At 45.9% G+C, this 27,051-nt stretch overlaps 1 protein-coding gene across 4 annotated transcripts in view; it reads left to right on the top strand.

Moving 5' to 3' along the window:
• Positions 1–852: 852 nt before the first annotated feature.
• The window catches only part of RNF130 (ring finger protein 130), a 142,166-nt gene continuing 115,967 nt past the window's right edge, over positions 853–27,051 (top strand). For 2 of the 4 annotated variants that reach the window (XR_007127346.1, XM_047729214.1), the window contains exon 1: positions 853–1,566. Coding sequence is in view for 3 of the 4 variants with exons in the window: in XM_047729214.1 (XP_047585170.1) it covers positions 1,113–1,566 (454 nt within the window). In the remaining variant the exon portion in view is untranslated. The remainder of the gene's footprint in view (positions 1,567–27,051) is intronic. The other 2 variants (XM_047729215.1, XM_047729213.1) reach the window with 2 other exon arrangements.

The raw sequence follows: 27,051 nt of genomic DNA, 5'->3' as shown, positions 1-27,051 counted from the left end.
GACGGAAGGGAAAGATATAGAGAAATTGTGAAGGCTCTTGCTATAAGTCACCTGCGGACATCTGATATTTTAGCAAGCACTGCATCCAGACCCTTTTCCTGGAAACAGTACCTCGGTTTTCCTTTGGGAAGCTGCCTCTTTCTGGGATATTCCGTATATTTGGTTGGGCGAGGTTGACTCTATCCCTTCCCACTACAGGATTCAGAGGATCCAGGCCTGGCTGGTCAGGAGATGCTATCCTTCCTCCTCACCTCGGAACCATAATAACGACACTGCCCGGTACTCTATAAGCTCCTGGATTCAGCCACAGCTGACACAAGACGCACCCCTCCTTTTCGTCTATGCTTTAGAAGGGTGCACAGCCTAAGTGACAAGGTGTTTGTGCTGGGGGCTGGGCAGGTCTCCGCACGATCTGCTCCTTGTCCAGGGACTCCAGAGGTTTGGTCTCGTCTGTAGAGAGCTTTCTCAACCACACAGGTGCCCTTACAGTTCTGGGTGTTGTGGGCCCCCCATGACCCTTTGCAAACCACATCCACTCCCCTGCGCGCCGGGATGTCCATTATATGGCTTGCAGCGGACCGGCTGAAAGGTGGAATCTCTTAGACATCTACTTTTTTTAATTAATTGTAAAGTTCGAACTGCTTTTCTTTGGCATTCTCGTTGCAAACTTTTCCGCAGCCTTTGGAAAGCTCCCAGGCTCCAGGCCCCGCGCCCATCATGCCAGCCACACGGACAGCGCTCGGCGCAGCTCGCACCCTCGTGCGGGCGGGCGGGAGCGGGCAGAGCCTCGCACGCATGCGCGCGGGGGCGGAGCTGCGCCTCAGGCCTGCGCGTTGCCGCTAGGCCGCGGGGGAGAGGGGCTGGGCGGAGCGGCGGCGAGCGCGCGCCGGACGCGTCCGCGGGGCTAGCGGGACTTTGTGCTCCACAGACCCTCCTTCGGGCACATCGTCCCGGAGCCGCCCCCCCAAACCTCCCGCCGCTTTCAGGCAAGGCGCCCCAGACTCGGCGGGACCATCCCCGGGGAAATGGAGTGGGCCCGTCCCCACGGCCCCAGAGGGGCCCCGAGGAGAGAACCGCGCGCGGCCTGAGCCGCCGTCCTCGCCCGGGGACCCATGGGCGCGTCCCCGCGGGCGCGCCGCGGACGTGAGGGCGGCGAGCGGCGGGGCCGCGGCGACGAGGAGGGCCGTGCTGGTGCCCGGCCGCGCTCAGGCCGCGCGCGCGCGCTCCCGCCACAGCGCTGGCCGCGCCCGCCCCGCCTCTCGGCGCCGGCCCCGGAGCCCGGTCCGCGAGCGGCGGCGGCGGCGGCGGCCGGAGGGACGATGAGCGGCGCGGCGCGGGCGGGCCCGGCCCGGCTCGCCGCGCTCGCTCTGCTGACCTGCAGCCTGTGGCCGGCGCGGGCGGACAACGCGAGCCAGGAGTACTACACGGCGCTCATCAACGTGACGGTGCAGGAGCCCGGCCGCGGCGCCCCGCTCACGTTCCGCATCGACCGCGGGCGCTACGGGCTCGACTCGCCCAAGGCCGAGGTCCGCGGCCAGGTGCTGGCGCCGCTGCCCATCCACGGCGGTGAGTGCCGGGCGGCGGAGAGCGGAGGCCGGGAGCGGGGGGCGCGGGGGCGGGCGACGGGGGAGCTGAGGCGCGGGGGCGGCGGACGCGGCGCCCCCACCCCGGCCGGGCTCGCCGCTCCGCTCGGCCGGCGGCCTCGGGGCCGCGGCTTCGGTCGTGGTGCAGCCCGGCCTGCTCGGCGGCTGGCGGTGGGGCTCCCGCGGCGGCTGGGGGCTCGCCTCCTCTCCTCGGAGGACTCGGAAAACCGTCCTTTACGTGGAGGGGGCCTGTTTACGGGAGGGCATCGGCCTGCGAGTTTGCGGGGACAGTTGAGACAAAGGCGGCGGGGGAGGAGCGCACCACTGATTCCTGGCGGAGGAGGTGTTCCCCCGCCGGTTCTGAACCCGCAGGTTTGCGCCCGAAATCCCAGACTTAGCGCGGCGCTGGCCCTCGGAGGACCAGGCCCCTTTCTCACGTGGAAACGTGCCGTTTTTCTCAAGTGGCAAGTGGGGGGGGGGTGTTGGAGAAGGAAAACCCGTATCTTCCCTGTTGCTTCTGGCTCCTGCTGTGCCCCAGGAGTTTGACTGTAATTCGACGCCTGGAAACCTCACATTAGGGAAAATCTGATACCGATTAGGACTGGTAGCCAGGTCTTCAGGGCACGGGTGCTGACCGCAGGGCAAATAGATAAAATTTTCAAGAATTGTTTTTGAAGCCATTTGGCTTACTCTCGTGTCTTCCTAAAAGCACAGCAGGCTCTGATTATTTGGTACGAAACAAATGTTTGTATACATCACTGGCTATGTTTTAAAGGGAACTTTCTTCCTTCTGATATTTTCTGTGGGTGGTTTTTTGTGTTTTTTTTTTTCCTCCCCACTGCCAACTTTTTGGAAAATGTCTGCTATCTTCTCCCCCTCACTCATCCTGAGAATGCTGAGAGGGGATTTTTTTTTTTTAAACTGCCATTCATGTTAAGATGACCTAAACAAGGCAGCCTAAATAAGGTAATGGTGTTTGTTCTTATAGTTTAAATATTAAAACATCATGCCTCTAACGAGATCTGTGTTTGTGTGCCAAGATGTTCGCATACTGGCCGAGGACAGAGAATCTTGCGGGGCTTTGGCAGTAGCTTGCCCGCCTCCCGCTCGTGTGGACCTGCCCTTTAAAACTTCCCTTGTAACACCCAACAGTCAGGTGCCTCAAGTACGTTCTCATCTTCCCTTCCTTAAAAATGGCAGTTAGGGTCCCTGCGTGCCCTCAGAAACAACTTTGGTCTTTGGTTCATTTAGTAAATATTTGTGTCCCTGATCTGTGCCAGTCACTGTAGTTGGATCACACAGTGTTGCCAAACTGTGGCACTAACAATGGCAGCCTATTTTCTGGTGCTGAGAACCGTGAGGGTCACGTGGAAGGGGAGGAAGAGGAAGAGAGAGAGAGAGGCAAGCTGTTCTGGAGCAAGAGCAGGCCCTGGGCTGTGTTTTGAAATCTGTGGTTTTCCTTTGGGGCTTGGTTCCCTCTGGCACCCTAAATCCACTATCCTCAGGTTTAGACTCTTTCCTCCAGAGGGTTCCACGTTTTAAAACTACTTGTTGCTTCCTTGTCACCCCAAACAAAAGCCCTCTCTTTGAGAAAGCTTGTTTTAGGTGTTGGAGTACAAGGGTGTTGGGAGCTCACATGCAGCGGATGTGTGAGTGAAGGTTTAGCCCCATTCCCTTGTCCCTGGGGAGGTAGCATCACTGTGGGATTCAAGGTTTTGAGCCTGGCTGTACATATACATACTTTGTAACATAGGAAAGTAAATCGGCTGCATGACCTTAGTTTTTTCATTTCAGCAAAATGGAGTGATGACATACTTGTCTCAGTAAGGTTGTTGAGAGGTGTAAATGGTTCCTGTGTTTTTTTTTTTAAAGTAGGCTCCACGCCCAGCATGGAGCTGGACACTGGGCTTGAACTTACGACCCTTAGATCAAGGCTTGAGTTGAGATCAAGAGTTGGATGATTTTTTTTTTAAGATTTTATTTATTTATTTGACAGACGGAGATCACAAGTAGGCAGAGAAGCAGGCAGAGAGAGAGGAGGAAGCAGGCTCCCTGCTGAGCAGAGTCTCCGATTCGGGACTCGATCCCAGGATCCTGGGATCATGACCCGAGCCGAAGGCAGAGGCTTTAACCCACTGAGCCACCCAGGCTCCCCAAGAGTTGAATGATTTTAACTGACTGAGCCACCCAGGTGCCCATGGTTCCTCCATTATTAAAAAGAGCAAACTGTTAATCTAATGGATGTCTAAATTGGTGAGGTTTTAGACGCCCCATCGAAGTGAACACATTGGGGGCAGTGTGTAAAGGCTGAGTCTGGGGTCAGTTTCCTTAGGTGTCTGTCTTCCCTTCCCCTTCTCCATCCTCTAGGAGCTCATCTTTTTGTACGTGAGGTTGCTCTACGTTCTCATGGTGTGCATGGTGAGATCCTACAGGTGGTTTGGATCTGACTTCCTACTAAGGATCTGCGCACTTATGCGCTTTCAGTCCAGCAAATACTAATTGAAATCTTTGTACCACTGGGGAGACAGAGGGGCAACAGCAGTGAACAAAACAGATAAAAATCTCTCTTATTCCTGAAGCACTAGTAAGGGCCTTTTATAAATCAGTTTACCTGTAAATCATGAAGTCCAAGACATTTTCCTGCTTTTGCAACAGGGACTTAGGAGTCTGTCTTAAAAACAACAATGGTGGTATAAACCTGTTAAAATTACCCATGTTTAAGAAATAGCTTAGGGGCGCCTGGGTGGCTCAGTGGGTTAAAGCCTCTGCCTTCGGCTCAGGTCATGGTCCCAGTGTCCTAGGATCGAGCCCCACATGGAGCCCCACATCGAGCCCCACATTGAGCCCCACATCGAGCCCCACATCGGACCCCACATTGGGCTCTCTGCTCAGCAGGGAACCTGCCTCCTCCTCTCTCTCTCTCTGCCTGCCTCTCTGCCTACTTGTGATCTCTATCTGTCAAATAAATAAATAAAATCTTTAAAAAAAAAAAAGAAATAGCTTACATCAATTATATCTCAGGAAAAAGAGAAAGTCGTTATTCTTGATTTAGTCGGTTTCAAAATTTTGTATTTTAAGAAAAAATAATGCAATTCTCGTGGTATTTATGCTCTTATTATTTTGAATTGAAGAGAATTCTTAGCATGTTTGTTGAGGACTTACCGTGTATTGACAGTAAAGTGATATTCAAATCACACAATCGAAAAAGTTATGAGACAGAATTCCTGGCAAAAGCAGCTGTGGGCAATAGATGTGAATCAATCTCCCTTCCCTTCCTTCCTTCCCTTCTCTTCTTTTCATTTCCTTTCCCTTTCCTTCTCTTTTCTTCCCCTCCTTCGGCTCTGTACCAAACATGGGGCTTGAATTCACTACCCCGAGATAGGAGTCATATGCTCTGCCCCCTAAGCCAGCCAGGAATCCCTAGATGTGAAATTAATGAAAATGCATTTTGAGGATAAGTGTTTGGTAGTAAGGAACATAAAGACAAAATAACTTCACATTTTCCTAGAGCTTAACATTGTGACTCATTTTAAATCTATGACTTGATTGGTGAAATACTAGAAACCTGTCTTATTTCATAGTGCTATTATCAATTAGGCATGTATGAATTCCTGATCAAAATTTATTTGCACTATGTCCTTAAAGGATAAGTAGGCAGCTTTTTCTTTCTCGGTGCTTTGGTATTTTCAAAGTACATTTTGGGAAGGTTACAGTTTATAAAACAGTAAGTGTTCCACTTTGAAAATCTATTCTTTGTCATTACATAGAATGCATTTGTAAATGGAGATTTCATTTGTCTGGTGCTAACGAATTTCACATTGTAACTGAGACGGAATTCATTTTTAGAAATGGGCTTGGGATGCCTGGGTGGCTCAGTTGGTTGAGCAGCTGCCTTCGGCTCAGGTCATGATCCTAGCGTCCTGGGATCAAGTCCCACATCGGGCTCCTTGCTCGGCGGGGAGCCTGCTTCTCCCTCTGCCTGCCTTTCTGTCTGCCTGTGCTCGCTCTCTCTCCCTCTCTCTCTGACAAATAAATAAAATCTTAAAAAAAAAAAAAAAAAAGAAATGGGCTTTTGAAAGGACCTGTCTTGTATTTGCAGATTCCATTTGCTTTCTTATTACTAATTTACTCAAAAGGGTGAGCTTAGAGCTGGAAGCAAGTGTAAAGCCTCTCGCTCGTGCCTGCGGTGGGGCAGACCTTGTAACTGTGCTCTGTGTGCGCGCACACTAACTTTTTGTCTGAGCCTGGGGTGGGGGGTTGGGAAGGAGAAGGCCCTGCGTTGATGATGTCATTGTGTCTGCAGATGTGCTGGTGGGAAGAATCTGGTGTCAGCCACTTTTTGCTTTGCGTAGAAAATTTGAGGATTGGTTGTTAAAGCCTGAGAGAACAGTCTTAACAAATGTTCAGCTTGTTGGGGGAAGGGGGTCTTGCTGACTGTACAGATACAATAACATTTTTTTAAAAATACTTAGGTTTAAGAAAGTGATTCTGTGCGATGAATCCATTAAACCTGAACATGGCTTTTAAAATTCTGATGAAGAGTGAAGGAGATTGATGTGGAAATAAGGCCTTGGACGAAAGCGGTCATGTAATGTTGGAATTCATTCATAATGGCAAAGGCAGGGGCTGCTGGAGATAGAGGTTTCAAAATATTCAGAGGAAAAATGGGTATGATCCTGGGAGCAGGGACTCTGAAAGGAAAGAGAATTCAAAAGGAGCTGGAAGTTCTAAAAACCAGACTTTAATGTAAATAACCAAGCAAGCAGATAAAGGAGCTATATACAATAAATTATATTTATATTGAATTTTATAATTTTTTAAAGATGTATTTGAGAGAGAGCATGGGTGAGGGGAGGCAGACTCTCTACAAGCAGGGAGCCTGATCTGGGGCTCGATCCCAGGACCCCGGGATCATGACATGAGCTGAAGGCAGATGCTTAACTGACTGATCCACTCAGGTGCCTCTATCTTGAATTTTACAATCTAGAAAATGGTTTTACATACTGTATTTTCCCTTCACTTTTGGATGATCCGTTGTCATATAATATTTGAATTTTTTTTTAAGATTTTATTTATTTATTTGACAGAGATCACAAGTAGGCAGAGAGGCAGGCATAGAGAGAGGAGGAAGCAGGCTCCCTGCTGAGCAGAGAGCCCGATGTGGGGCTTGATCCCAGGATGATGTGGGGCTCAATCCCAGGACTCTGGGATCGTGCCCTGAGCCGAAGGCAGAGGCTTTAACCCACGGAGCCACCCAGGCGCCCCAGTATTTGAATATTTTTAAAAAAACATTTGTCCTTCCCACCAAATATCCATCCTGCTACCATTCCATTTCTCTGTTTCTCTTAATGGCAAAGCTTTTCATCAGTGTTGTTCATATTTGCTGCCTTCAGTTTTTCCTCCTGCTGTTCATATTGTGAAGATCTTTGATGCTGTGACAGTGATTCTGATAAAGACGTGGCATATTTAAATGATATATTATTGGTCTTCAGAATCCTGAGGATCTCACTGTGTGGAATAGTTTGAAACTAAATGAACTGAAACTAAGAAAAAAGTTAATGGGCATGAATAAATAGTCCTGAATTTTAGTTAAAAAAAAAAAAATCAGCCGCATCGAAGGGTGTTGAAGGGAGATAAGGCTTAGTTGCCTTTCCTAGGAGGGGCCGTCTCTAGTCTCCGTGTATCTGAGCATCTGGATCCTGGCCAGCACTGGTCCCGCTTCATAGAGGCCAGGCCCACCTCTCATTTATGTTTAGTTCTACATATGAGTTTTAAAAGATGGACAGAACACAGAATTGTTTTGAACGTTATGAAAGAAAAATCCTTCCTTTGAAGGAAGGACAGATGAAATGACTTCTCAGAGTCCCCACCTTTATCAAAGTGTGACTGCAACTCTTCTTGAAGAACCTGCCAGCATACACCTATAAAGGAGCGTGGTTCTTCTCAAACCAGTCACACGGCCTCGTGTGTGTACACATATCCACACACGTCCTATTTAGCAATAAAAACAGATATTGAAACACTTCTAGAATTTGTCTTGTAAGGTTATCTTTTCGACTGAACAACTAACAAAAAGATGTGCAGGGTAACAAATCTATGTCTTTTGTAGATAGATTTGAATTTTGACAATTGAAAGTTATTTTGAGGCAGTTCTTTTTTTTTTTTTTTTTTAAGATTCTATTTATTTAGTTGACAGAGAGAGATCACAAGCAGGCAGAGAGGCAGGCAGAGAGAGAGGAGGAAGCAGGCTCCCTGCTGAGCAGAGAGTTGAGGCAGTTCTTTTTTAATGTGCTCGTCTTGTGAACTCTCTCTTTAGATAATTCTCCAGAGAGAAAGTCCAGTGTGATTGAGGCCACATCCTGGCATCTGGGGGATGAATGGGTAATCCTCAGAGCTGATTCTTTTGAGTATTTAACAGTCTTGACTTGTTTACAAAATGAAACTGCTTTTCAAGACCATCAACGTTTGTATTTTTTTCATCATTAGAATATCTTACACAGGAGACATTATTTTCTATAAACTGTAGCTTTTTTGTTTTTTACTGTTGGGAGCAGTTTGTTGTTGTTGTTGTTGTTGTTGTTGTTTTAATTTTATTTTTTCAGTATTCCAAGATTCATTGTTTATGCATCGCACCCAGTGCTCCATACAATACATGCCCTCCTTAATACCCACCACCAGGCCCTCCCAGTCCCTCACCCACTTCTTCTCCAAAACCCTCAGTTTGTTTCTCAGAGTCCACAGTCTCTCAGGGTTCGTCTCCCTCTCCAGTGTCCCCCAACACCCTTCTTCTCTCCATCTCCCAATGTCCTCCGTGTTATTCCTTATGCTCCACAAATAAGTGAAACCATATAATTGACTCTCTCTGCTTGACTTATTTCACTCAGCGTAATCTCTTCCAGTCCCGTCCATGTTGATACAAAAGTTGGGTATTCATCTTTTCTGATGGCTGCGTAATATTCCATTGTATATATAGACCACATCTTCCTTATCCATTCATCTGTTGAAGGGCATCTTGGCTCTTTCCACAGTTTGGCGGCTGTGGCCATTCCTGCTTTGAACATTGGGGTACAGATAGCCCTTCTTTTCACTACATCTGTGTCTTTGGGGTAAATACCCAGTAGTGCAATTGCAGGGTCATAGGGAAGCTCTATTTTTAATTTCTTAAGGAACCTCCACACTGTTTTCCAAAGTGGCTGCACTAACTTGCATTCCCACCAACAGTGTAAGAGGGTTCCCTTTCTCCACATCCTCTCCAGCACTTGTTGTTCACTGTCTTGTTAATTTTGACCATTCTAACTGGTGAAAGGCGGTATCCATTGTTGGGAGCAGTTTTGAATAAGACAAAGGGAACTCGTTGAAAGCAAAATGGCATAAATACAAAAGTACTCAAGTACCTGCTCTGGGGCGCCTGGGTGGCTCAGTGGGTTAGGCATCTGCCTTTGGCTCAGGTCATGATCCCAGGGTCCTGGGATCGAGTCCCACATCAGGCTCCTTGCGCAGTGGGGAGTCCGCTTCCTCCTCTCTTCCCTGCTTGTGTGCACTCTGTTGTTATCTCTGTCGCCATCTCTCTCAAATCAAAATTTTTTTTAAAAAGAAGCACCTACTCTGTGCTTGTGTCCCACGCATCCTACAGTATGTGCAGAAGGCACGGTGTGCACTTCCTGCCTGGGGGAGCTCAGCATTCATGTTGAGACCAGCTTTGTCTGGGCGACACCACCAGCACCTGCCATTGTGGAAGGTGGAGCGGGCTGTCTTCCCCCATGGATGTTTTTCAGAAGCAGGGGTCGGCAGACGACAGCCACCTGTTCCTGTGAACAGATTATGGAAGATGGCTGTGGCCCTTTGGTCACGTGTGTGGGGTGGCTTTTGAACTGGGTGGTTGTGACAGGAGTGTCTGTGGCTTGGAAGCCTAAAGAGCTTAGTCCCTGCCCCTTTTAAGAAAATGTTTGACAATCTGTTTTCTAAAAGTTCGTTTATACCTTAGTTTTTCCTGTGAAAAACTATGTTATGGATTTATGGATGAGGGCTTGATTCCTAAATTGCCCCAGACTATGACTCCTGGCAGTTAGAGACAATGGCATCTTTGTTTCAGCCCAGCACCTAGGACTGTGCCTGGCACTAGCAAGCCACTGGATTATAGGATTGCATTTTGTCTTGTGCTGTTTGGTCTGGTAGTGAAATTGATGGCAGGCTCTGTAGGAAGGTGGGGCTGGGGGGTGATGGACAGGGTATACCGTAGGGCCTCTGTTAGTGTGCTACAGTGTAAATGGCATGAAGACCAGAGAAACAGAAAATGGTTTGGACGTGTAGTCTGGAAAGGTTTCGTTGAAAATGTGGAATTTGAAGTCAACCTTGATCAGTTCTCTTTCCAGCTGGTAAAAGGGACTGGGTTTACTTCCCTACCTAAAATGATTAGAAAGTCGGACAAAGTTATGAAACAGCAGTTTTAGAAATAGGTCAACAAAGAGCACAAGACAGTGATCCCTGAGAGAAAGGAAATAAACAATGGAGCCGTTTGCTGCTCCAGCCTTCAACCTGGAGAGTTTCCATGTTGCAGTGCAAGCAAGGGGAATCCAGAAGGAACCTGGTGGGCTCCTTGAGTTGCTGAGACAGAGTTCAGAGCTCAGGGAGGCCACGGGGTTGGAATGGGCTTGGGTGTGCAAGGAGGGAAAGCACAAGAGAGGAGGGAGCAGCACAGAGTGAGCTCTGGAGAGCCACAGTGGGTCCTCTCAGGTCTTTGGTTGAGTACTTATCTGTACATTTTATGAAGAGCCGTCAGAAATTAGCAGACAGAAGAACTCTCGGAGTTCTCACGAGGCTGGGAATAGTTCATATTCTCGTCAGTCAATGTAGGGAGACCCTCTAATGCACAGGGCATGGAGCAAGGCCACGTTAACCCTAAATAAAAGCCTAACACAGCTTACAAGCACACTTTGAAAGGGTCAGACTGATTCCCAGTAACTGGTCCAGAACAAAGCCTGACAGTAGTTAAAGGGATGCAACGCCATCTGGGTCCCAAAAACATAAAAATATCCAAGACCACTATCCAGTCAGAAATGACCAGATATGCTAAGAAACAGATAAAACAATCCATAGCAACAGGCCCAGAAATGGAACAAATGGTAGAGTTGCAGATGAGGATGTTAGAGCTGCTATTACAGATCTACATTTGTTCAAGGAGGGAAAAGAAAGTAAGAACACGATGAGGAAAGAAACGGATGCAGACCAGACCCACGTCAGACCTCTAGTCACGAACCCAAACTTGACCAAGTGGAGGGTTTCCACTGATAGAAAGGAGAGCAGTGAGTGCGCTGCTGCTGAGCGAGGGTTGTGCTCTGGTGCCATCCGTGTATCCCGGGCAGAGACGTGCAGTTAACACACAGCGTGTCCCACACTGGACTGAGCTGTGCCAGAACTGTATGCGGACTGGCCTTTAATAACAGCCCTAGGTGGTTACGGGTTTGGGGAATTAGGGTTCTTCAGTCTCTCGCTTGGTGTCTTTTATATTCAGCGCACTCTCCGTGATGGGAAATGATGCATCTGGTTGGTTGGTTTCTGCGGGCAGGAGTGCACTTCATGTGTCCACTCTTGTCTTTTCGGTGCTTAGTGTGGGACCTGGCACGTAGTAGGCTGTTGGCGTTGGGTCATGAGCACTGGAAGGGTTGAAGCCGGTGAGGGAGCCCGCCAGCCGTGTGGCCGTAGGGGCTCAGCAGAGCTGGGATGTGATGTGGGTCTGTCTGGCCGCTGCATCTACACTCCAACCACTTTTTTGTACTGCTTCCCAAGTGGGTTTAATAAATTATGATCTATCCACTCAGTGGAATGTTACACAGCCATTAAAGGGGATCGTGAAAGTTGCGTATATCCTACAAAAATAAATGTACAATGATTGAGCTGTGACTGTGTTAAATTTGTTTACAGTGGACAAAGACTCAAAGTAATGTGCAAAAATAAAACTGGTTGTGTTATATTGATTGGATTGTGGGTGACATTTCTCATTTTCTTTTCTCTCTCTCTCTCTTTTGAAATTGTTAATTTTCAGTACAAAAGCTTCATAAGGGAAAAGTCCTAGTTCCCAAGGGGACAAGTCCATGTCAACAGGTTGGTTTTGTTTGTTTATTCCTTAGCTTCAAGGAGAATGGAATGAATTCCAAAGCACATTCAGAAAGAGTAGGAAACTAGGAGATACCAGCTGTCTATTGAAAAGGGCATGTTTTTCCCTAGTAAGAAAAAAGGAACTCCAACACCAAGAGTACTTGGTCCAAATGGGAAACGAGTAAAATGTGGCATGATTTCGAGCGATTAGCAGATCCTAGAAAGAGAAGTGGAATCTTAGCACAGGGCCCAGCTGTTCTGTAACACTTCTGTAATGACAATATTAATACTTCAGTGGTTTTGTTGGTTTTCACTGTTTAATCAGTCTGCAGTTAAAGCATAGAAGGGTCTGTGACTTGTAGAACAGAAAGTAAACATTACTAACCTTAAGAATATACCACTATAGGTGCGCCTGGATGGCTCAGTCGTTAAGTGTCTGCCTTCAGCTTGGGTCATGATCCCAGGGTTCTGGGATCGAGCCCCACATCAGGCTCCCTGCTCAGTGGGGAGCCTGCTTCTCCTTCTCCCTCTGCCTGATGCTCTGCCTACTTGTGTACTCTTTCTGTCAAATAAAGAGAATCTTTAAAAAAAAAAAAAAAATATATATATATATATATATATATATACCACTATAAACAGATGATGAAGGTAGAGAAATGGAAGAGAAAAGACATGTCAGGAACGGTTGAGGGCCAGTGTCTTCGTCTCTCCACACAAGGTGAGCCTTCCGGAGGGCATCTGTAGCTGCAGCCGCTGGGAGGGTTTAACCACAGAGGAGAATCAGGAACTAACAGAATCAGGAGAGAGGAAAGATGGTGACATCTCAGTGAGCAGAATCTTGATTTGTGACCTCTTAAATCCACAGTGTCTAATGGTGAAATAATGGCCGTAAGCCTTTTTGGAACTGTGGAGGGTATCCACCAGAAGAACTACAGATGGAAGTTAAAAGTGGATGCCTTTTGGGACTTGGGGCGCTGGAGTGAATGGGGCAGGGGCCCTTCCCTGTATGTCACTGGGAGAATTTGCCTTGGCTGCGTGTGGACACTGAGATCCTGCTCTTTCCCCTTTCCACACTTGAAGTGAATTCTGCTCCCAACCCTTTTCCTCTTGTTGAAGCTCCCTGCTTTCCCGGCATCCTCGGCCTTCTGCAGCTCCAGGGCCCTGATGGAGAATGTAGGGTTCTGCAGAAACTAAGCACTGTCTCCAGAGTGTTCCTGCTTAGTTGGCACCACAGACTCTGAAATCAGGAAACGCTCCCATCGACTTACCTGATTTTATTTCATAAGCAGCACTGCGTCTATAGACCCTAGAGGAAGCTATTGGAGTAGCTACTACGTTGGTTTCCCTTTTCCCTGGCAGCTCCCTTCCTCCTCAGTCAGTAGTGATAAGGCCTCAGCCTTGACTGAGCATAGGATGACCCTGTCCCTTGGCCCCCTCTGGAGCTATTTCAGCCCTCTCCGGGCTTCTCACTTCTCTCCTTACTTGATGTCGATTCTGTGATTCTTCATGATAATCGCCCCTTTTTCCTCTATTCTGTGTCACACTCATGTGGCAAAATCACCATCCTGGGTGAGCCACGTATCATTCATCTTTGCACTTCCTGTTGCCATGCAGCTGGACGTTGCTGGAGAAAATCTGAACAGCCCAGCTGACCAAGGTTGAGAACATCAAATTTAAGCAAAAACAAATGGGCACACAATGTTCAGTAATCCAAAAACATTTTCTTTTTTATGTTTTTTTACTTATTCAATCTCTACACCCACTGTGGGCTCAAACTCACGACCCCAAGATCAAGAGTCACACACTCTTCCAAGCCAGCCAGGCGCCCCCCAAAATATTTTCTTCTAAAGAAGTGAGACAGCTCTCTGAGGCAACAAGGTTCTCTCTCTCCAAGACCTGCTGTCGTCTCTTCCCCTTTATCTTCAGCCTGGTCATCTCTTCTGAGCCCTTGAGTCACACATTCAACTCCGCCTGCTTGGCATCTTCAACTTAAATGTCTCAAGGACCTCTCCGGATTGAAGAGCCTCAGATGGGAGTTTTTGACACTTTTTTTTTTTGGCTTCCTGTCTGCTCCCCCTGCTCCTCAGTCTCCCCCATCTCTGTAAATGACATCACTGTCCGCTCTTAATATTTAAACGAATCTAGGAGTCATCCTTGCTGCCTTCCCTCGCATGCCACCTCCGATCTTTCCTCCACAGGCCACTGGCAGGACTGCAGAATATGCATCTCTCTCTGTAGCTTGCCATTCTCCCTCCTGCCACCTCAGTGTAGGCAGCTCTACCCCCTTGCCCTTTCCTGGTCTCTCTGCCTCTTCTCTGAACTTCCATCAATGTTTTCTCCCTACAGCAGCCAGAATCATCCTGAAGCCTCCACATGAAATCGTAACACTCCCTGCTTAACCCCCTTCAGCGTCTTCTCATCGTCCTTAGAATGGCAGTGTGGACCCCTTGCTGCGGGGGACTCCCTCGCTCCCACCGCTCCGCTCGCTGCTGCTCCCCATGCCAAAGCCGCTCTGGTCGTCTTTACTTCCTGGTGCTCCAGAGATGTCTTCACGATGTGTTACCTCCTGGCTGCTGTCCCACCCACCTCCACTTCCTCCTCCCCCATAAGGTGGTTGCCTCCACCATACAGTGGAGCTTTCCAGTTCTTTGGTTCTGTATAAGGCCAATTAAAGGGGCAGACAGAGACACGGGAGAAGAATTACCGAATGTCCGAGCTCAGTGGCTGTCAGTGATTCTCAAGTCTAGCCACCCCTCCGAAGCCTCAGCATTCCTGTCTGGTGATTGTACAGCTCCCGCGTGCAATTCAGCTCTGGAAAACAGTATGAGGAAGTTTTTCACCTGGGGGAAAAAAATTGGTTCAAATATTTGTAGGCAGTAGTTGATTCCCATGTTTGACTCAAGCCCTCTAACCCTTGGGCTTTCTATCCCTGTTTCTTTGAGCCATTCTTAAGTATATGGTGCCGTAAACGTTTGTTTGTCTATGGGCAAACGTTTGCGCTTGTCTATGGGCACTCCACTCCAGTAGGCTGAATAGTGTCCCATCAAAGTTCATATCCACCTGGAATCTCAGAGTGTGACCTTATTTGGAAATAGGATCTTGTCAAATTTAAGTAGTTAAGGATGGAGATAAGATCACAGTAGCTTAGGGTGGGCCCTAAATCCAATGTGGGTGTCCTTTTAAGGAAAGGAGAGGATTCAGAGAGGCACAGAGGGAAAAAGGCCACAGGAAGAGAGAGGGAAGCAGAGGTCACAGTTACTCTGCCACGGCCAGCACACGCCAAGGGTTGCTGTTGAGCCCCAGAAACTGGGAGAGAGACTTGCGACTGTTTCCTCCCTTGAGCCTCCAGAAGAAGCCAACCCTGCTGACTCTTTGATTTCAACTTCTGGCCTCCAGAACTGCCACACAATCCATTTCTTATTTGAAGCCACCAGGTATGTGGACATTTGTTATGGCAGCCCCAGGGAATGAATACAGAAAAAACCCAGCTGGACATAGTCGTGCATTTGGTTTCACCAAAGCAGAAGAAAGCAGAGCTGCTTTTTCCCATCGTGCTGGACACCTGCCTAGAATCCTATAAGTTATTTTGGTAGCGTTAATCACTGACTCATACTGAGCTTACCGTTGATTAAACCTTCTAAGTCTTTGTCAGTGGCTGCCCTGAGCTATGTGATTTTATCTTCACCAGACGCAGCCTGTTCTCTCAGCCTTTCCAGATACTCTCTGAGTCCTGAATTCTCACCCACAGTCTTTCCTCTTCCCAGTGGCCTTGTGTCTGTAGTGAATGTGATGAGCCTACTTTCAGGATCTAAGTCAGGTCTTAACCTTCTGGGCTTATGGAGCCCCTTTAAGACTGTAATGAAAGCCATGGAGCTTTTGGCCAAAAAATTTTGTATTGATGTAGAAAATACAGAAAATTTTCAGTAAGGTTTAGAAGGTTCAGATACCTCTTGAAGCCCCAAGGGGTCCAGGAACCCGAAGTTAAGGGTCCCTGCTCTACATAATACGGTATTGAAACATGGGAATGACCAGACCCTCATAGTGTGTTGGTCAAAACCTTCCAAGGTGGTTGACCTTGTTCCATTTATCAGCACTTCTGGGGCACGGGCACATCACAGAGTTTTCATTGACTTTGCATTGGGTGCCTGTTTCTCAGTCTTAGGATATCATAAAAGACATAATCAGGTGTTTTGAGGGAAAGAACAAAGGTTTTTATTTATTTATTTGACAGATCACAAGTAGGCAGAGAGGCAGGCAGAGAGAGAGGAAGGGAAGCAGGCTCCCCAGCGAGCAGACAGCCTGATGCGGGGCTCAGTCCCAGGACCCTGAGATCATGACCTGAGCTGAAGGCAGAGGCTTAACCCACTGAGCCACCCAAGCGCCCCAAGGTATTTATTGACTGTTCTGGATTTGCTAGGTCAGGAGCTGGGGCAAGGAAGGAGAGGAAGTGGATCTTTCATGGCTCAGCCACAGTAGCTTAGTTTCCTGTTGCCACTGCAAACCAGCTGGCTTAAAATAATATAGATTTATTGTTGCAGTTCAGGAAGTGAGAAGCCCAGAATCAGGTCTCACTAGGCTGAAATCAAGGCACTGGCAATCCTGCACTCTTCCCAGAGGCTCTGAGGGAGAATCCATTCTTTTCCCTTTTCTAGCTTGGAGGCTGCCTGTATTCCTTGGCTTGTGGCCCCTCCGCTGTCTTCAGAAGCTGTAGGGAGGCATCTGCAGGCTCTCTCCTCCATCTGACCTCCTGCCTCTCTCCTGCACATTTCAGAGACCCTGGGATTACCTTATGCCCACCCACGCAGTCCAGGGTAATCTATTTATTTATTTATTTTAAAAGATTTTATTTACTTATTTGATGGGGGGCTGGAGGGAGGACACAGCAAGGGGAGTGGGAGAGGGGGAAGCAGGCTTCCCACCTAGGATGGAGCCCAATACGGGGCTTGATCCCAAAACCCTGGGATCATGACCTGAACTGATGGCAGACGCTTAACGGCTGAGCCACCCAGGTGCCCCTAATCTCTTTATTTTAAAGTCTCCTGAAGAGCAACTTTTAATTTCCTCATGCAGCATAACCTAACATATTTACAGGTCCCAGGGATTAGGGTGGGGACATGTAGGGGAGGGGGACAGCATTATTCTGCCGTCCAGACAGCATGGACTTGTGCTAGCACCCTGTGATGACAGCCTTCTCTTCTCAGGGTCTGCAGTTACTCTTTCAATTATACCTTTTAAAATTTTGCCAAGGAGCCGCAATTCCTGAGCACGTCCGCAATTTGCACCATCCACCTTCATCACTTGTAAACACTGGAGTGCTGTTTACACAGGCTACTTTTGTAATGTCGCTCTTCTGGGGTTCACCAGACGGTGACTCATCTGGATCAATAATCCTGAACTCGTGGGGCAGTCGCTTCCAACGCTCTTTCAGCAGAGGCTCATTCAGTGCCTACTGTGTGGCAGGCAGGACAAGACAGTCCGGCAGGCTTCTGGGCGGGGAGGCAAAGTGAGTCAGCGCCCGGGGATGGTCTGGTGGTGAAAACAGACATTGAACAGATGATAACACAGGTAACTTTATCACTGATGCCTGGCGGGAGGACCAGGATGCCGAGAGGGCGTAGATGAGAGCGGCAACTCAGTCCAGGGTGGTCAGGGAAAGTTCCTCTGAAGAAGCGTTAATGCTGAGACTAACGCATGAGCAGATACTAAACTAGGAGGGGCGCGAAGAGGAAGACGGTTTCGGGGCCGGGGATCCTCCATGAAGACCAGAAGGTGCAAAACACCTTTGGTGTACCGGAGGAAAGGAAAGGAGTAATGGAGAGACTAAGCGAAAGTGGTATACAGCAGAGGCGAAAGGGTGGGTCAGTATTTTCTAGGCTGTGTCAGGAGTTTTGTCCTTGTCTCAAGAAGAATAGAAAATTTCTGAAGGGTTCGCTGGTTTGTTTGTTAAATGTTTAGTTATGGTAAAATACAGAGAATACGAAACTTACCATCTTAACCCTTCTTTAAATGCAGCGTTCGGTAGTATTGCGTGTACCTACATTGTTGTGCAGGCGATCTCTAGAACTCTTCATCTTGCCAAACAGAAACTCCCCTTTTCCCCCTCCACCAGCCCCCGGCAAGTGCCCTTCTACTTTGTGTCTCAAAATCTGTCTGCTCTAGAACGTCGTCCTGTTGGTAGAATCCCACAGAATACCATGTCATTTTGCGACTGACTTCTTTTCTTTTCTTTTTTTTTAAAGATTTTATTTTTGTTTATTTGACAGAGATCACAAGTAGGCAGAGAGGCAGGCATAGAGAGAGGGAGGGAAGCAGGCTCCCCACTGAGCAGAGAGCCCGACACGGAACTCGATCCCAGGACCCTGAGATCATGACCTGAGCCAAAGGCAGAGGCTTTAACCCACTGAAGCTACCCAGGTGCCCAGCGACCGACTTATTTTCACTTAGCCTGATGTCCTCCGCGTCTGTCCATGTCGTGGCGTTCATCAGTGCCGTAGAAGGGCTTTAACCTGAGGGCTGAGCTGGCTGTAACCCACACAGAAAAACACGCAGCCCTAAGTGCAGCTTGGGGAGTTATCGTAGCCCGCACGCTGATATAACCCCAAGCCTGGTCAGGAACGTGAGCATCCCCAGAAGCCCCCTTTCCATCACGACACCCCCCAGCCCCCCCAGACTGAAGACCGCAGATTGTGCCTGTTTTCACCTGATACACGTAGGCCTCGGTATGTGTGCCTTTGTGTTCTTGGGCCAAGTCTCTTCTGCTCCCATCGCTAGTGTGTGAGGTCAGCTCCTGTTACCGTTTGTGGTTTTGTCGGTGGGTCCGAGCGTGAGCTGGTCACAGCTTAGCCGTGCCTCTGTGGACGGGCACATGGGCTGCCTGTTACGTGGCTTTCATGGCTTCGCATGCTGTCGTGCACACTGTGTATGCACACAGAGCGTTTTCTGGGCTGTGTGCTCGGGAGGGGACTGTTGTCTCCCTCCGTTTTCTTTCAGGCCCGCTATGCCCGAGACAGCTCGTTGTCGTTCCTCCGGAGCTCTGTTCCTCCTCTGAGGGTGCTGTTTCAGTCAGCAGTACCACCTTCTACCCAGGCTGTTAGGCCAGAAACTGAGACACTTTCTGCAGGCCTCCAGCCCCTGTATCTAGTTACTCACGCAGCCTTGTTGGTCCAGATTCCTAAGTGTCTCTACAGTGTGTCCACTTCTCCCCACATCCACTGCAGACTACTCTGATCTCCTCTCTCGGCTCTGTGGCCTCCTGACAGGCTTCCTTGTGTCCACTGTTACCCACTCTGACGTGTCCCTGCAGTGCGGGGGACACAGACACTCCTGGTTGTGCACACACACGTATTCCCAGTAATGTATTTAGGAATGGTACGCCGTCCTCTCGGTGTTCTCTGATACAGCATCTAATAAGTTTGTATTTCTAATAGTCTTTATGTTAATTTCTGTTTTGCTTTAGTTTCCCAATCCAATTAGTTAGCTTTTGTGTTTTGGGGGGGCTTTTTTGTTCAGGGTTTTTTTGTTTGTTTGTTAAAAAGAGCTTGTACAGCAGTAGAAATGTGAGTTCTGCCAATTTTTTTTAACTTTATTTTGCAGGCCTTTTTTTTTTTTTAAGATGTTTGTCTCATAAATATGGGACAGTTTAATTAAAAGTAGATGGTCTCGTCTGTAAATCCAGTTAACTCGGCTATGTTACAATAAGGGGAAAACACATACATGTGTGAGGGAGTCACTGCTGTTCCCTTTACATTTGTGGGATCCCACTCAGGACGCCTCAGATACCATAGGAGACACACAACAGCGGATCACGGATTGAGAAAAACAGCCAGTGTTAATCCATAATGAAACATCAGTAAAGCTTCATTTCTTACTACCTATAACAGAATGATTTTCCTTTTATAACTCAAGTTAACTTAGAAAAGTCAGTGGATATAAGATCAATACAAATACAAAAAAGAAGCTAATTGTACTTCTGTATGCCAGGAACAAGCAATTAGACAATAAATTTTTAAAAATACCATTTAAAATGGCATTGGCATCAAAAACTACAGAACACTGTCATAAGAAATGAAAGATCTGAAGAAGCGGAAAGACATCCCATATTCAAAGATCCAGAGACTTACCATATTGTTAATATGGCCGGTTGACCTACAGGTTCAAAATGATCCTAGGAAAATACCAGCTGGATTTTTGGAGAGATTGGCAAGCTGATTTTAATTCACGTGGACCCTGAATAGTCAAAACAGTCTTGAACAAGAACAGCACAATCAAAGGGCTCACATTTCCCGATTTCAGAACTTACTACAAGACAGTGTGGTACTGGCACAGACCTACAGATCAATGAAATAGAAGTGGGATCCAAAAAAGCTTACATTTATGATCAATTGATTGTTGACCAAGATGCCAAGACAACTCAGTGGGGAAAACAACAGTCTTTTCAACAGAGCGTGCTGGGAAGACTTGGAGAGCCAGGAGGACTGAGTGAGAGAGAGGAGGCCAGAGAAATGTGCACTGTCTCAAAGTGGTTCTCCCCCCATGGACATGCTGAGGAGGGTGTCTGCCGAGGGCTGGAAGATTTCCTCTACACTTGGTGAGGTAGAAGCACGGTGACTGGAAATTTAGAAGGAAGCAACTATATTGTTTTCTAAGTTGGCCAACCCCAGGGCAAAGAAAGCTATGGATTATTCCAGATCATCTTAAGGGAATGAGAGATTTCTTGAAGAAACCAGCATGAGTGCACCAGATGCAAACAGCACTTTTACTGAGATGAGAGTGTGTCACAGAGAAACGTACCCCAAGGATCTGTGGATTGGCTTTCTAACTATCTCTGTGCCCAGTTGCAGTGTCCCTTAGTCTCCCTCTGACGGTCACCCTTCTCAGGTTCTTCTCCTTGATAGAGGAAAAAAAAGCAAAAAATGGTTTTGGGAAATGTTGTCACCCACTGTTTTTGTTGACCCCACAGTAGACCTATTACTTTCCTACTTGTCTTGCTCTGAAAAAAAACTTTTGAAGAAATCTTTTGGGAACGGGGTGAGAAAAGCCACTTTGCTTGCTCCTGTCATTATTTGCAATCTTTAACTCTTCCTGGGCTTTTTAATTTTTGAAAAAAAAAAATTCTAAGTCTGCACTGTCATCCTGCATTTGCCTTTATGGCTTTCTTGCTGTTCTGTTCATTATCTTTCTCATCAGGATGATTTGTAACTACCAGCTATCGTTGCCCTGGGTTTTGCAAACTCTGTAATGATGGGTTGCTTTCTTGCAAGTTACTAGTCACTCTGCATTCTGGGTGTGTGTTGGGTTCTGGGTTCCAGTTTCCCCTGGTTATGCATAGGCATTAGCTTGTTGGAGAGAAAGCGAATGGTAGAGTAGATCACGAACTTGTTAGACGCCCTGCTTTTAGCTGAACAACATCTCCCCAGTTCTGTAGATCCTACCTCAGTGACCTGTTAAGAACTTTCATATTTACTCTGTTTGGCTGGTTGGCATAGGTATATTGCCCCATCACAGTTTCATTTCTGTGTCTTAGGTTCTTGAGTTCTGTTCTCTTGGATTTCCCTAAAAGAGGTCTGTTATCTTGATACAAAATATCTGCTTCTTTTTTCCCTCTAGTTCCTTAGGTACACTTTTCCCATCATCTCGAGACCCACTTCAACAAGTTCCGTTGATTAATTGTTGTTTAAAAGAAACTAAAGGGTTTTCTTACTACTTATATTTGTTTAGAGATATCTCGGATTATGAAAACTTTAAATCTCCTGTTCTCAAAAAAAAAAAAAAATTCCTTTTCTCAGTGTTCATTTGAGTAGTCCCTCAAGTTTTTTTTTTTTTTTCCCTCTAACTGTCCTCCACAGGGACTGACTTCATGATTTTTTTTTTCATGTTCTCCTACCTCCTTCCTCAGCAGTTAGCTATTCCTAGCCCATCATTTTTCCTTTTTTTTTTTTTTTCTGTAAGGATGAGTCATTTCTTTTAACTCCCATATTATTTATTCGAAGGTTAACAACAGCATCAGACACTGAGCTAGCACCTGTCAAATGTAAGGAATGGTGGAGAACTGTGTGATAGAGATTTGCATAAAGCAAGGACCCTAAGACGAAGAAATTTCTTGCTATATGAATTCTCTATATATTTTGCATATTAGCTCCTTATCAGATACCTGAATTACAGATATTTTCTCCCATTTGATAGGTTTCCTCTTCACTTTGTTGATGGGTTTCCTTAGCTGTGCAGCAGCTTCTTAGTTTGGTGAAGTCCCACTTGTGCATTTTTGCTTTTGGTGCCTTTACTTTTTACTCGAATCCAAAAAATCACCACCAAATCGAGGAAATTACTGCCCCTGTTTTGTTTTAGGAATTTTGTGGTTCCGGGTCTTATGTTCAAGTCTTTGATCCATTTTGAGTTGGTTTTTGTGTACAGTATAAGATAGTGGTCCTGTTTCATTCTTTCGAATGTTGCTGTCTTTCCCAGAACACCATTTATTGAAGAGAACATCCCTTCCCTGTTGTATATTATTGACTCCTTTGTTGTAAATTAATTGGACACACTTGTGTGGATTTTTGGGCTCTCTATTCTGTTCCATTGATCTGTGTCTTTTTTTTTTTTTTTTTTTTTAAAGGGGATGCAGGGGAGAGGGGCAGAGTGAGAGAGAATCTTAGCAAACTCCACATTCAGCGCAGAACCTGACACAGGGTTCAGTCCCACAACCCTGAGATCATGACCTAAGCTGAAATCAGGAGTCGGGTGCTTAACCAGCTGAGCCTTTCAGGCACCCCTGGGTGTCTTGTTTTATGCCAGTACTATACACTTGATTAGTACAGTTTCATAATATAGTTCAAAATAAGGAAGCATGATATCTCTAGCTTTATTTGTCTTTCTCAGAATTACTTTGGCTATTCAGGCCCTTTTGTGGTTCCATGCAAATTTTAGGATTATTTGTCCTATTTCTGTGAAAAATACCATTGGAATTTTGATAGGGATTGCATTGAATCCCTATTCAATAGAGTAGATTGCTCTGGGTAATATGGGCATTTTAACAGTATTGATTCTTCCAATCAAAATATCTTTCTGTTTCCCCCTTAGTTTCTTACATCGATGTCTCATAATTTTCAGTATACAGCTCTTTTACCTCCTTGGTTGAATTTGTTCCTAGGTATTTCATTCTTTTTGATGCAGTTGTGAATGGGATTGTTTTCTTTTCTTTCTAGTAATTCATGAGTAGTGTCTAGATAGGCAACAGATTTATGTGCGTTTTTTTGTATACTGTAGCTTTACTGAATTTATTAGCTGTAACAGCTTTTTGGTGGAATTTTTAGGGTTTTCTATATGTAATGTCATGTCATTTACAAATAGAGACAGTTTTACTTCTTCCTTTCAGATATGGATGCCTCTTATATTTTTTTCTTGCCTAATTGCTCTGGCTAGGACTTCCAGTGCTGTATGTTAAATAAAGGTAATGAGAGTGGACATCCTTGTCTTGTTCCTGATCTTAGAGGAAAAGGTTTTAGTTTCTCACCGTGGAGTATGATGTTAGTTGTGGGCTTGTCTTATAGGACCTTCATTATGTTGAAGTACATTCCCTTTATACCCATTGTTGAGAATTTTTATCATAAATAGAGTTGAATTTTGTCAAATGCTTTCCCTGCATCTTTTGAAATGATCGTGTGGTCCAAAATGGAGGCATTTGTTAATGTAGGGTACCACATTGTTGTGGAGGTTGAACCATCATTGCATCCCTGGAACAAATCCTATGTGATACGGTGTGTGATCCTTTAAATGTACAATTGAATCCATCATTCTTGTGTTTGAAGTTATGTTCCAGATGGCCCAGTCTTTGTTAATATTGTCTCTGTGTCTGACTCATTTGTACTAGAAGTACTAGAAGAGGTGATAGATAAAACAGGAATGCTTCCATATTCTTTCCTCTTCTGCCCAAGAGTTAATAATGCCTTCCCATGTTGCCAGCTTTCAGTTATAAGTTCTGGTGATACACATACAGTGGGTGACTATACCGTAGTGTGTACTTGATATTTGCTGAGAGACTAGATCTCAGGTGTTTTCACCAAATTAAAAAAAATAATAAAAGTAACTAAATGAGGCGATGAATGTATGAATTCACTTGACTGTGGTGATCATTTCACAGTACGTATCAAATCACATTGTGCACTTTAAATATATGTAGTATTTGTTTATTAATTATACCTCAGTAAAGCTGGGGGAGGGGAGGGGAATAATGCCTTCCAAGACTCTCCTGCCCAGTGGTGTCCTTATACCCTTCTGTGCATCAGCAATGTTGAGGTGTAGAGTGGCTTTGCTTGGCCATTGTGGGTTTTTGGTGGTAGCCAAGAAAATGGAACACTCTATTTAGTCCTCTCTCTTAATCGTCACTTCCTTGTTTCTCAACAGGGATTTCAGTCTTGTGTGTTTAGGTGAGTGATGATGCTCTCAGTCAGAAATTCCGTAGTGGGAACATCACATTTGATGGGGGAAAATAATGAGTTGGAGATACTCAGTATTCGTGGAGAAATATATAGAAGACAGTTGAAAATTGCAGAATAAAACACAAGAGAGAGATTTAGACATTACATGCATACAGGTGATGGTTGAAGCCGTGGGAGTGGGTAAGATTGCCCACTGAGAAGAGAGGGCCCAGGGCAGATGCTTGGTGAAAGCCCTCCAGCTAAGAGGCTAGCAACGGGAAAATGAGAAAGAGTAGGCAGAGAAGCGAGAGGAAAGTGTGGTGAACAGAAGTCAACAGAAAAGAGAGCTCCAGAAAAACTTGTACTCAATGTGTAATGCTTTTGTGGAATGGGGAGTGATGTGGATTAGGTAATTAACACACACTTCCATTGCACTGTGGTACACTTGTCCAAGGACTGAGCATGATTTTTAGTTATTTTTATTTGCTTCATCTCTCTTGCATGAAGTATTTGTTGTATCAGTTGTAATAGAAATTATTTTTGAACATAACTTTTCAGGTGAAGTGATTTGTATTAGTCATCATTTAAAATTATCTTAAGATGCTTTTTATTATGTCATGGAGAACATCCAGCAGATATATTTAAGTTGTAAGGATGTGAAAAATAATCAAAATCCATTTGAGATATGCAGTAACTAAGTATAGAAGACAAATGATAATGGATAGCTATTGACAATTAAACTTGCTGACAGGTCAGCTCTGTATGACCCTTCTTGCAATGTTGACTGATATATCCAGCACTCTAGGTGTACAGAAGATACTCTATTGTTGCCTTCTTGTTAAAAATTCCATACAAAAAGGCAATGACTTGTAAAAATTTGTTTCTTTACAATAAGTATAAGCAAAGAAACAAAACTTGCCAACTCGGAGAAGAATAAGGGACACATTTATTTTACTTTTTAAATATACTAGACTCAAAGCTGCAAAGTAGATAAAATAACATTTGAGAACCTTTACAATTAAAATGTTTTCTTCAGCTTCTTCTCATAATAAGAAGCAGAAGACAATGGAATAATATCTTCAGAGTGCTGAGAAAAGTATCCAGAATTTTTTACCTAATTAAGCTGTCATTCAAGAATGGGATCATATGAAAGATGTTTTCAGATATAAAAAGACAAGTTTACTCGAAACCTGACTTTATCCTGAACAGATCCTTATTTGAAGGAACATCAAAGGGATGTTCTTACTATTCTTATAAGGAAGGAGGAAATGAAAGACAGAAGGAAAAAGTGAGATATGAAGAGGATAGCAATGATTAATTTTTTTAAAGATTTATTTATTAGAGAGGCACCTGGGTGGCTCAGTTGGTTAGGCATCTGCCTTGGGCTCAGGTCGTGATCCTGGAGTTCTGGGATTGACCCCTGGGTCAGGCTCCCTGCTCAGCAAGGGAGCCTACTTCTCCCTCTCCCTTTGCCTACTGCTTCCCCTGCTTGTGTGGTTGCCCTCCCTTTCTCTCTCTGTTAAACGAATACATAAAATCTTTAAAAAAAAAAGATTTTTTTTTTTTTTAAATTCCACTCCCCACGTGAGTTGTGGGGAGGGGCGGAGGGAGAGAATCTTTACACAAACTCCCTGCTGAGCACAGAGCCTGATGGGGGCTTGATCTCACAACCCTGAGATCGTGACCTGAGCTGAAACCAAGAGTCAGAGGCTTCACCTACTATGCCACTCAGGAGCCCCTGTCGTGGTTAATTTTAAGTATCACTTTTACTGGGCCAGAGGATATCTAGGTGATTTGGTCAGATATTCTGGGTGTCTCTCTGAGGGTATTTTTAGATGAGATTAACATTTAAGTTGGTAGACTGAATAAAGTGGGTCAAAGGAGATTGCTATCCCTGATGTGCGTGGGCCTCATCTAATCAGTTGAAGGCCTGCATAAAACAAAAGAGCTGATTTTCCTTCCAGTAAGAGAGAATTCCTCTTGCCTGACTGGTTTTGCATTGGGAGATTGGCCTTTCCCTGCCTGCAGACTCAAACTGAAACATTAGCTCTTCCTGGGTCTCAAGCTGCTAGGCTTCTGACTAGAGCCACACCATTATCTCTCCAGTTTGCTGACTTAGCCTGCAGATCTTGGGGCTCGTCAGCCTCCACAGCCCCATGAGCTAATTCCTTACACACCGTCTCTTTATACACACATGTATCTTACTGGTCTGTTTCTCTGGAGATCCTAGACTAACGTAAGGACTGACCAATATCTGTAGGTAACATTGAACAGGCATTGACCATATGAAACTATAAATATTAGGGATGGGATAATTAGAGCAAGGTAGATCTGAGTAAGGGTAAGTGTAGGTAAGATAAAAGGGGGTGATTGGAACTGCATCTGGCAATAGGTTGAATGGTGGCCTCCCCGAAGATGTGTCTGTGACCTAATCCCCAGAACCTAGGAATGTGGAAACCTTAGTTGGAAAAAATTACACTGAAGAAGTAATTAGATGAAGATCTTGAAATGAGAGCACCTTGCATTTACCAAATGGGCCTTAAATCCAACAGTAAGTGTTCTTAGAGACAGAAGTGAAGGCATGGGCACAGTGGAGAAGGCCACATGCAGACAGAGGCAGAGGTTGGAACAATGCAGCCAGAAGCCAAAGGTCGCGGGGGGCCAGCCGAAGCTGGGAGAGTCAAGCAAGGGTCTCTCCCCTGAAGCCTTTGGAGGGCACGTGAGCCTGCCAGCACCCTGACTGCAGACATCTGTCCCTCACGACTGAGAGAGAATACATTTCTGTTGTTTAAGCCACCAGATGTGTAGTGGTTTTTTGGGGGGTAGCCCTGTGAAACCAATATATATTTTAAGAGCCTGTATTCTTCAGGAAGGAACTAGAGACATTGATGAAATGTAAACTCTTTATCAGGTATGCATGTTAACATTTTAAGAGTAACCTCTAAAAAATAGGGCTTGAATAT

Source organism: Lutra lutra, chromosome 5, assembly GCF_902655055.1.
Source record: "Lutra lutra chromosome 5, mLutLut1.2, whole genome shotgun sequence".
In the NCBI taxonomy this organism is placed as follows: domain Eukaryota; kingdom Metazoa; phylum Chordata; class Mammalia; order Carnivora; family Mustelidae; genus Lutra; species Lutra lutra.
The sequence above is the reverse complement of the archived record's forward strand: the minus strand, read 5'-3'. Positions and strand labels throughout refer to the sequence as shown.